The sequence below is a fragment of the Lasiodiplodia theobromae genome (genome assembly GCF_012971845.1).
Source record: "Lasiodiplodia theobromae strain AM2As chromosome Unknown scaffold_10, whole genome shotgun sequence".
NCBI classification, from domain to species: domain Eukaryota; kingdom Fungi; phylum Ascomycota; class Dothideomycetes; order Botryosphaeriales; family Botryosphaeriaceae; genus Lasiodiplodia; species Lasiodiplodia theobromae.
This window is the reverse complement of record NW_023336300.1, coordinates 991986-1002761: the sequence shown is the minus strand read 5'-3', so window position 1 is coordinate 1002761 and position 10776 is coordinate 991986. Positions and strand designations below refer to the sequence as shown.

General features: G+C 54.3%; 4 protein-coding genes across 4 annotated transcripts; 3 read left to right on the top strand and 1 right to left on the bottom strand.

The window, feature by feature from the left end:
- Nucleotides 1-495: 495 nt before the first annotated feature.
- Nucleotides 496-1298, top strand: LTHEOB_4088 (NADH-dependent flavin oxidoreductase; the record flags this gene model as incomplete). Its single annotated transcript, XM_035513083.1, has 2 exons — nucleotides 496-816; nucleotides 897-1298. 2 exons carry the CDS (start codon nucleotides 496-498, stop codon nucleotides 1296-1298), a joined length of 723 nt encoding a protein of 240 aa, XP_035375481.1.
- A 963-nt stretch (nucleotides 1299-2261) lies between these two features.
- Nucleotides 2262-3489, top strand: LTHEOB_4087 (Aliphatic nitrilase; the record flags this gene model as incomplete). Its single annotated transcript, XM_035513082.1, has 4 exons — nucleotides 2262-2437; nucleotides 2498-2790; nucleotides 2865-3023; nucleotides 3122-3489. The coding sequence occupies 4 exons, from the start codon at nucleotides 2262-2264 to the stop codon at nucleotides 3487-3489; spliced, it is 996 nt and encodes a 331-aa protein (XP_035375480.1).
- Nucleotides 3490-4502: 1013 nt separating this feature from the next.
- Nucleotides 4503-6182, top strand: LTHEOB_4086 (MFS transporter; the record flags this gene model as incomplete). Its single annotated transcript, XM_035513081.1, has 2 exons — nucleotides 4503-4969; nucleotides 5021-6182. 2 exons carry the CDS (start codon nucleotides 4503-4505, stop codon nucleotides 6180-6182), a joined length of 1629 nt encoding a protein of 542 aa, XP_035375479.1.
- Nucleotides 6183-7931: 1749 nt separating this feature from the next.
- LTHEOB_4085 (uncharacterized protein) lies at nucleotides 7932-10278 on the bottom strand (the record flags this gene model as incomplete). The annotated part of the gene is made up of 2 exons (XM_035513080.1): nucleotides 7932-10100; nucleotides 10225-10278. The coding sequence occupies 2 exons, from the start codon at nucleotides 10276-10278 to the stop codon at nucleotides 7932-7934; spliced, it is 2223 nt and encodes a 740-aa protein (XP_035375478.1).
- Nucleotides 10279-10776: the final 498 nt, after the last annotated feature.

Below are 10776 nucleotides of genomic sequence, written 5' to 3'. Positions count from 1 at the left end.
AAGTGATGCGGATAATAGTATTTGATGTTCATAATTCAGGAGTTCAGGCCATCAGACCCACTCCTTGCGCACCACTCAAGCTGAGCCAATCCTTACCAAGACATGCGAACCTGCAGAGTCCAACACTCCGTCTCAATTAGCAATATGACACTGCACCACCGATCACCCAACAATATCCTCAAAAAGCCGCGACTAAGCTTTCCACTCCATCAGTACAAGTACCGAGGCTATCTTGCTTCAATGTCTTCTGAAAAGCCAAAAGATACTCATCCGCTCGCAAATAGGCCAGCTCCAGGCGTAAGCAATCGTCCTCACTGCTAAATAATCTGGCTAGAAGCCGACGTGCTTCAACTGAGCTCCGCGAATCTCTAGCCTTCTTATTTCACTCCTCTACAAGACCCGTCCGCCGGGACAGCCCTGCGCTCTGAAATCGGCAACATACCAAAGCTGTTCCAACCCCTCACAATCAGAGGATGCAGGTTCCAAAACCGCATCATGTTGGCTCCGCTGTGCCAGTACTCGGCACAAGACGGACACATGACGGACTGGCACCTCGCCCACCTCGGCGGTATCACCTCGCGGGGTCCAGGCCTCGCCGTCATCGAGGCCGCCGCTGTCCTGCCTGAGGGCCGTATCACGCCCGAGGACGTGGGGTTGTGGAAGGATAGCTACATCGCGCCATTGCGCCGCATAGTCGAATTTGCGCACGGCCAGGGGCAGAAAGTTGGCATTCAATTGACACATGCGGGACGGAAGGCTAGCTCTACGGCACCGTGGGTGGTGGATAGTCCTGGCGGAGTGGCCGCTCCGGAAGAGGTGAGCCGTTTTTCCCTTCTCTTTTCTCGCTTCTCTGCCATGTCCCCAGAACTTGCTGGACTGATGCACCTCACGCACAGCTCAACGGATGGCCCTCCAGCGTCAAGGCTCCAAGCGCGCTACCATACAGCCCTCGCCACGTGACACCGACAGCCATTACGAGCAGTGATATCCAGCATTTCAAGGCCGCCTACGTGGCCGCTGTTAAGCGCGCGGTGGCCGCCGGCATAGACGTCATCGAGATCCATCACGCATATGGACACCTCTTGCACCAGTTCGCGTCGCCGGCAGCAAACAAGCGTGAAGATGAATACGGTGGCTCGTTCGAGAACCGCATTCAGCTCACTCTGGAACTCGTGGAGCTCGTGCGCAAGGCTATGCCAGATGACATGCCACTATTCGTACGCGTGGCGGCGACGGACTGGCTAGAAGATGTAGACGGTTACGATGGTCGGAGCGAGGCTTCCTGGACGCTGGAATAGACGGTCCGCTTGGCAGAGCTGTTGGCGGAGAGGGGAGTAGACTTCGTGGACGTCGTGTCGGGCGGCTTGCATCCGCGATAAGCCATCAAGGTGGGACCTTTGTATCAGGCAGAGTTTGCGAAGGCCGTCAAGGCGAAGGTGGGCGATAAGATGCATGTTTGCACTGCGGGGTACATCACTGAGGCTCGACAAGCAGAGCAACTTCTTCAGGAAGGCTTGGATGCGGTTATGGTGGGGCGCGGATTCCAGAAGAATCCCGGTCTGGTTTGGCAGTGGGCGGAAGAGCTTGGAGTCGAAGTCAGCGTGGCGAAGCAGATGGGATGGGGATTCTGTAGCAAGAGACTATAGTGTGATTAGTCTATCAACTTAAAACAACGTCAACTACCGAGCTAGTGTTCGGCCATCAGTTCTTCCCTATCTTGCCTATTTGAGTTGCGCTTATTTGTTGATCTGCTCTTAGGCAAGATGTCGTTTTTCGGGCAGAAATGAGACAGGTATTTCTAGTCTACTTAGGCGTAGTTTACCATTGCCCAGCCTTGAGGTGTAGGATGGGTGGAAAGCACCAGCATACGTCACTGGCTCGAGCTACCCCAACTTGACACCTCAGGTAGGGTACAAATTGAAGATAGGGCCGATAAGTATCCTCATGCACATCCAAAAGATTGATAGCACCCTGATAGAGAACTGAAAATTTCTAATCAGGTCAAGTAATCGCGACTGATAAATGATGGTAGAAGACTCGGTGGCCTTAACTATTCTGCTCCGGATTGATAAGAATCTTCCGAAACTGCCCCAAATCCCCCGCTGAGATTTTCTTCTTATCGCTTCCATAGAAGAAGAAGCTGAATAATGAGCTCCATGTCTCAAATGATAGCAAATATAAGTTAAGAGCATCAGGAACGGCCTGGTGAGCTCGAACAGACTCCCTCAAGCAGCACCTATCATTCCGATCCAGGTACCAATATGTCCGAGCACTCAAACTACGTTCGCGTGGCCGCAGTCCAGGCTGAGTGCTGCTACTTCGACCTGCAGGCCGCTGTTGCTAAGACATGCAAGCTGATTGAAGAGGCTTCCGTCAAAGGGTGTGATCTGATCGCATTCCCAGAGGTTTGGATTCCGAACTACCCCGGATGGATTTGGTACGTTACAGAGCATACTGATCTTAGACTTTTGCCTGACCTAACTCTTCTACTGTGCAGGCAACGACCCATCGATTTCGAGATGGTGCAGGAATACATGCGAAACTCTCTGCGCCGCAATGGGCCGGAGATGGACAAAATCTGTGCCTGCGCGGCGAAGCACAAGATTGCCGTCTCACTGGGTTACTCGGAGAATGACAATCACTCGCTGTATCTGGCGCAGTCGTTCATTGGAAAGGATGGAAAGATCAAGATGCACAGGCGCAAGATCAAGCCGACGCACGCTGAGCGCACTATCTACGGCGACGGCAGCGGGGCTTCCCTGCTGAACGTAGCCTACGAGCCCGGCATTGGTAAGTGTTTGATCAAGGGAGATTCCATCAGTTTTACAAATTTTTGGGAGTGCCACTCAGCTCACTTTCTCCAGGCAAGGTCGGCGCCCTCTCCTGCTGGGAGCATTCACAGCCACTACTCCGCTACCACACGTACTCCCAAGGCGAAGAAATCCACGTAGCCGCATGGCCACCTATGAACTACTACAGCTCCTTCCCCGAGGGCTCAGCCCTGTGGTCGCAGTGCCGCGAAGGTATACACGCATCCTTACTCCCCCACCTCTCCAGCCTCACTTCCCCCTTTGCCTCCCCCAAAACTCGGAGGTGCTAACACCGGCATCCCAATTCCCAGGCGCCCACAACCTCTCAACCACGCACGCGATCGAAGGTAACTGCTTCGTCGTGCTCGCCTCGTCCTTCTTCACCAAGGCCGGCATCGAGCGCATGCGGCTAGGCGACGGACAGCTGTACCACATCGGCGGCGGCGGGTGCGCGGCCGTCATCGCGCCCGACGGCCGCAAGCTGACGGTTGACTTGGGTGAGGAGGAGCAGGGGTTGGTTATCGCTGACTGCGATATGTCCGAGATCCTCAAGGTCAAGGCCATGCTCGACGTGCACGGCCACTACAGCCGCCCCGATCTGCTGTGGTTGGGCGTCGATTATCGCGAGAAGGAGCAGGTCAGGCCGGAGGGTGGGCCGGAGCAGTTGACGAAGGCCTGAGGGGATGAGGGGATTGGGTCCTGTATGGGCATGTTGCGGGGAAGGGACGTAGATAGATTATTATACGAAGTCATGCCCTTAGTGGCATCTTCATTAACTTGGTGCATATATCTCACTACATAGGAATGATGGGTAGAAACAAAAACATTCGTTGTCACCAGTATCGACTGAATTGTTTAGAGTTTGAAGTTTCGATGAACAATGCAGATAGGCTGAGTAGAAGCATGCATCTATTGTCCATTGGTTCCACTGACAAATTACTCTGAGATCGCTGAAGTAGTAGCTGTTGGAGTAAGTTGGGGTAGAAAATTGGGGTAGCTCACTGCTCCACTCATTGTGCCGAACACGTAGAAATATGACACAATTCCCCGCAGAACATGGCGCAATTTCCTGCACAATTTTCGCTATTAGGACTAAAGACGTAGTTGCGCAAGGCATAAGTGTTGTGAATCCGAGAACGAAGCCAAGCCTCGGATAGTTCGTATAGAGAAATGTCATGAAATAGAGCTGCAAAGCCCACATCCGCTCAGGAACGGGTACAGTGAACGATTCTCTTTTACAAATTATACCGTCAAAAGTATGCTACGCTGATCAATTGTTTGTGATTGCTTCTCCAAATGTCATTACACCCACGTGAAGAGAGCACAGCCTAAGGGATATTGAGAGTTGACCCAATCTAGATCGATATCTTCGTCATAGTGCCCTCCCTTGGAACGTAACGCACTATCCGAAGTGCATTTCTTATAAATCTTGGAGAAGAGAAGCACTGTAGCCTTTAGACGCGTGTCGGGTGCAATCCCGAGGCTCAATGATTGAATAACCGGGTGTTTTTGCTCCCGACCAAGTGTTCATTCCCGAGTCAGTTAGTCACGCAAATCAACAGAGCTCATTTGTAATCAAGATAAGAGCATCTTCATGCCACATATATGCTGAAGGAAATGCACCATAGAGGAATATCGCAAATCGGTGAGTCCTTTGTCCCCATATGTTCTCTACAGATTAGACCTACAGACATGGATGAGAAGGAAGATTCCGCCTTTTCTAACGAGGAACCCGATGGGCATGTCGAATACCGATATATCGACTTTGACACTCCTCTTCCGTTGGAAGTGCAACAACACCTCAATAGCCAAGGTCCCGAGAAGAGAAAGCGACTTCGACATGACAATATTCGGTCGCCCCAGAACATGTCCAAATGGCGCAGGATCACTGTTTCCTGGATGTGCTACATTGCTTCAGGCTTGGCCTCACACGCGGCCAGTGGGTACAGTCCTGCCCGGGAGCAACTGTCTGCATACTGGAATATTGGCAATGTTGCAACACTGGTCGGCATCACCATGTTTACAACGGGATTCGCTCTGGCTCCCATGGCCTTGGCCCCTCTCTCAGAGGTCAACGGCAGGAAACCGGTCTTCATTGGCACTGGGCTCCTGTTTGTCGTCTGCCAGCTTTGCTGTGGACTCACTCGATCCTACCCAGGGTGAGTACACAAACAAATAGGGGTCCAAGTCGTCTCGCTTACACGGTGCAGGATGCTTCTGGCTCGATTCTTCGCCGGTGTGGGAAGTTCGACATACTCAAGCATGGTGGGTGGCGTCATATCAGACATTTACCGGCCGGAGGAACGCAACACGCCCATGGCGCTGTTTTCATGCACTGCCCTTTTCGGAATCGGCACGGGCGCAATCGCATCCGGTTTCACGGCACAGTACACAACCTGGCGGTGGATCTTCTACTCGCAAGCCATCGTCGATGGCGTCTTCGTCGCTCTTCTCATCCTCCTTTTCCCCGAAACGCGCGCCTCTGTCCTGCTGCGCTGGAAAGCCGCCGAGTTCAACGCCCTGCACGAGGAGATGGAGCGCGCCGCCCGCCTCTCCTCCTCACCCGCAACCACGACGACGACGACGAGCGACCCCCCGTCGCCGCCGTCGCCGCCGACGCGCATCCGGTGGCGCAGCGAGCAAGACGAGCAGCAGCGCGGCAGCCTCGCCGCCACCATCACGACCTCCCTCACGCGGCCCTTCCACCTCCTCCTCACCGAGACCGTCGCCTTCTTCTTCTCGCTGTGGGCCGCCTTCGCATGGGCGACGCTCTACGTCGCGCTGGCCGCCGTCCCGCTCGTCTTCAGCACGACGCACGCCTTCACACTCGCGCAGTCCAACGCCGTCTTCGCCGCCATGTGCGCCGGTGCCGTCGTCATCACGCCCGTCAGCATCTACCAGGAGCGGTGGGCACGGCAGCGCGGCCTCATTCCACACAACGATGCGCCGCCCCCAGAGGCTCGGCTGTACTTCAGCTGCGTCGAGAGCGCGCTGCTGCCGGCGGGGCTGTTCCTGTTCGGCTGGACGGCGGCCGGCCGCGGCGACGCAGACGACGTGCACTGGGTCGTGCCGGTGCTGGCCGTCGGCGTCGCGACCATGGGCGTCTTCTCCGTGTACCTCGCCGTCTTCAACTACCTGTCCGACGCGTACGGCCGCTTCGCGAGCTCCGCGCTGGCGGCGCAGAGCTTCTGCCGGAACGGGCTGGGCGGCGTCTTGACGTTGGTGACGCGGCGGATGTTTGTGGACATGGGGTACGGCGCGGCAGGGAGCTGCTTGGGTGGCGTCGCTCTGGCGCTGACGATGGTGCCGTGGGTGTTGGTGTTGTATGGGGAGAGGATTAGGGCGAGGAGTAAGTTTGTTGGTAGCTTGTAGCGCTGCGTGGGGGTGGACGCTCGGTTTGGGGAGACAAAGAATTACGCATTCATAGACATGAAAGCATCGCAGGCTGTGCAGTAGGTTCACACACAATCATAGCCGTAGCGACCTCATTCACAGCGCTTTAGCTGGAGTCAGACTCGAGCGCGCCTATAGCTATCTAGCGCATCTGGTAGCTTATAATATTTTGCAGGGTTGCCGCCCGCGTTGAGAAGACAAAGAAACTGGCCCTTTGATGAATGCGGAGAATGACCCATAAGCTATCTATAGTAGCTTAGCTTAAAAGAAAATAGCGAGTAGCTAGGAGGAGAGATAGCGTCTATTAGAATTATATAGTTAGGAGACTAAAAAAAAAAGTTCGCTTTCTAAAGCTGCATCCCCACTCGACGCATGCCAACACGACCCTCTCGGGCAGGTCGATCACAGTTCTAGTGGACTTGCTTTATATGGCCTAAATGCGGCCCCAGGAGTCGGGTTCGAACGGAGGTTCTCACCGTAGTCCAAGTATACATGATCTTGACTAAGCCATACGCACGTGGCTCTCGTGGATAACTTAGAAACTCGCCGGTATCACTTATAAGGTTGGAAAAATGGCAGGTCGACTGAAGCCACATCCAACCTACGCCACGGCCTAATTGCGACTCACCACACCTTGTCGTTCTCATTCTTTGCCTTTGCGTCGTCCAATTTCTCCACCTGACCTTCTGACCAAGTCCTCACGTGTAAAATGACGAACACATAACTTGAGAGCAGCAGCTCAATCTGCAGAATAGACGCTGTTGGCAGGCGCGATGACCAAAGGGGGTATTTAGCGCTTTCTTTCGGGTAGCTCAATATATCACCCGTTCACCTCCTCAATTTCGCTCCCAAGTCCACCGCATCAACGCCATTCGATGTCAGTCGCACCCTGTTCCACGCTAACGTCAAAGAACAAGAAAAAGAAGATCGCGATCCTGACAGAAAAGAAGTACCTGAAACTTCTAAGCGCATATTTCGGCGAGGAGACAGAGGGCAGCGACAACGAAATGTCGCCTAAGCGATCCAAGGACTCTGAGACGGCGGCGAAAGGGCCAAGGAACCGAGTCCCACCACGACCCCGAAATGAGCAATGCCGAGAACGACCAGTCAAGCTTCCGGACTATCACCCAACACGCAGCGCAATTGGACCGGTTCACAGAAATTACGACCAATACTGTCTTCAAGGAAGCAGATGCACGGATACTCGACCAGGAATCCGCCATAGCGAAAATGCAGGAGAAGCTCGCAGGAATGCCTGATACAGCCATTATTACGAATTTCGGATTACATAGGAGAGTCCATTATGATTCTCCCAATGTTGCCTGTGCATCGATATATGTACGGCGCCCCCAAACTCACCTTTAGTGTTTTGCACCGTTAACAACTATCGTAGACACAAAAAGTAAGCCGATGGCAGAAATTTGAGGGTACACCATAAGCATGCAGTGCGATAATAGGTGGCCGAAAGAAAGGGGAATGAGGTGAACTGGCGTAGACATGAGCGTCTCTATAACCTTCCGACACAGCGTCCGGAAAGGACATTATTCAGGCTCCATCTTCATGGAGTACTCCCTTGAGATTTTTTGAATTGTAAAGCTACTTGGCTACTTGCTCAAGGGTAAACCGATTGAATGAAACCCAGGTCAACCTGAAAAAACCAAAAGAACATCAAAGTCAGAATCTTGGTAGAAGATTCCCCTGTGGAAAGCTAGACTGTGTGCCTCGCAACTAATCGCTAGCAATCTCCAACAGCTGAGTCCAGAGCCTACGAGAACCTTCGGCCAGCTCTTGCAGATCTTTGACCTTCTGCTCGAGCCTCTGCTCAGCTTCCGTTGCCCTTTTCTCGGCCTTCTTCGCCCTTTCCTCTGCCGTCTCTGCCTTGATATCGGTTTCCTTGATCTTGTCCATTGCCTGCTGGAGCTGTTGCTTCAGTTCCTGAACTTCGGTCTGAGTGGAAGCACGAGCATTCTCGGCTTGGTTTGCTTGAACCTGCATCTGTGAGTGAAGGCCTTCAGCAGTGGCGATGCCCCTCTGCTGGAACTCTTCTCCGAGCTTGGTAAACACTTCCGAGTCAGTAGAGGTCTCCGCATACAGCTGCATGCCGGCCTGAAGGTTCTCATCAGCACTTCCTCCGACCATTTCCAAACTTTCGGCAGGATCTTCGCCCGGGGTGTCTCGGTGAACAACGAGGGAACTGTCTGGCACAGAGGAATGCTCCAAGGTAGTCTGAACTTCACCAGCGGTAAGGTCGGACTCAACTTCTTCACTCTGATCCTCCATGATGCGGTGGTTGGTCTCTCCCTCTGCAGAAAAGCCGGACTGGATGTGGCGCGATGCCGGCGCAGGTGTGAGGGTGGCGCTGACTTCAGGGAAGCGAGTGGGAACGACCTCGCGCATGCCGGTCGGCGTCATAATGAGCCTGGACCTGATGGCGGCAGCGATAAGCTGGACAGCTGCCGGGCGGCGAGATGGCAAGGGATCCAGGATCGCGTCGCGACCGGGGACGTGATTGGCGACGTAAGCCGCACGGGCAGCCACGGTGGAGGAGGGCTTGGGCTTCTTCGTGGCTGGCTGCTCACGGGGACTTGTAGGTGAGGCTTCGCGGATGCGGCGGCGTGTCTGCTGCTTTGGGGCTGGAGCGGCAAGAGGAGTAGCGGGTCCTGCAGCCCTGCCGCCGAGCGAGGGCCATCCCATGTACTTCACGCCATCAGCATTTTTAGCGGCCGCAATTGCCAATTGCTCGCTGAGGTGGCGAACGTTTTCGGTCGTCAACGTGCGAGACTTTTCTGGATCAGGGTACTTGTCGAAATACTCATTGCAGACTTTCTTGAGGGTCTCAACCTGGTCGATGCAGTGACGACGTGTGATTCCGGCCAAGGTGGGGAGGATGCCCTTTGCCGTGCGCAGGGCCTGGTGAGCTTGAATGTCTGGACACTCGAAAATTTCGTAGAATGGCTTTCCGAATCGCTGCTCCAGCTCCAGGATAGCAGTCATGTTGACATAGAAATGTTTGTACGAATAGTTCCTTCCGTCCTGCTTGAGGAACGTTCCCAGCCGAGTCGCGCCCGTATTGTCATGGAAAATGCCCTTGGATGCCATTTCCTGAGTCATGATTATGGGTATGGTCTTGAAGTGAGAGTCGCGGTGGCTCTGGGCGTAGTAGAACATCTTTCCGATCGCCAGGAGAATCCCAGGAGGAGGTAGGGCCGGTTGGAAGATGGCTCCAGTGGTACAGAAATGTCCACTCGGAGTGGGCCCTAGCTGCTGCTCATGGTGGGTGAGGCTACGTAGACCAAGTGAGCTGTCATCGGGGCCAGTGTGCTGCTTCTTGAGATCATCGATAGCAAGCCGAAAGTCGGCAGAAATGACATGCTTCGGGCTGTTGGGGTGCGCTCTGAGTCTCTTTGCAAAGTGAGAGCGCCAGAGGTTGCCGGCTTGCTTGACACGGGTGGGAGCAGCCAGCTTCACTAGATCCCAAAGGGCAACAACGGTCTCGAATCCCCAGTCATAGGGATCGTTGGACGCGAGCTTGTGACCCTGGAGGAATGAACTGTGGAGACAGACCGCCAGGTTGATATCACGGACAGCATTGAGCAGCTGGACCAATTTGCTCAAAGCATTCTTCAGATCCGCCTCCCGAACGAAGGAGGCGCTACCGCTGCCTGAGGTGCGCTGCCGATCCAGAATTGATGATATGACGAGCTTTTCACAAACTTTGAAGCCTTTCGTGCCAGGAGCCATGCGTGCGAGTCGGGAGATGCGTATGATGACGATGCTTGGAAGCGGTTCGGAGGGCCGATACATCGGAGGAATACAGTCTTCAGCCTTCTTGCTCCAACGATACTGGATCTCGTCTTTCGCTATTGCAACCTCGTCAGGTGGGGTGTCCGTGTGGAACTGCAAATGAGGTTCAGTCAGCCAAACTCCGCGGAAGAAAAAGTGCGCCACCCAGCCGATTGATCCGAGCGAAGTGAGAGAGTAGACATTAATCATAGCAGAAAACACGTTGTGAGTACAGTACCTGCTGAGATCCTTCGCTCGACATGTCGCCGGCAATGTTGGGTGGGTCAGCCATGTCGCGACCGTAACAGGATGTTGTTGAACAACGCGAAAACGTGGACGTGCGTGCGCGGGTTGTGACGTCGACTCTGACTGGTCGGATGAGCCAGGTGAGCGAGAAGCGATTGCGTCAAAAGAACAGCGGCAAATTCAGAAGCTTCGAAGAAGAGGCGCGAAGGAGGGTGGTTAGGTGATGGTGCGCAGAAAACCGGCGACCGGCAGATATGCGCCGTCGCAGATGGTTATGGCAACTGACCCCCGTTGCCCAGGCCACCTCCGTCGCGGCCACTTGAACTTTCCAGAAACTGAAAGTGCCATGATTCACCCGCACTGATCCGTGATGTATGTCGCGTCCTTCCACCCATCCCACCCCTCGTTCCAACAGACACGGCGTCGCGACCGCTAGTCTCACAGCTGGCGCCAACGAAAACCAACATGGTTCAACACACACCCACCCAATAACACACACCACAGTCAACACTATCGGCAGCATTGTGCCTTGTCTACTATAGTT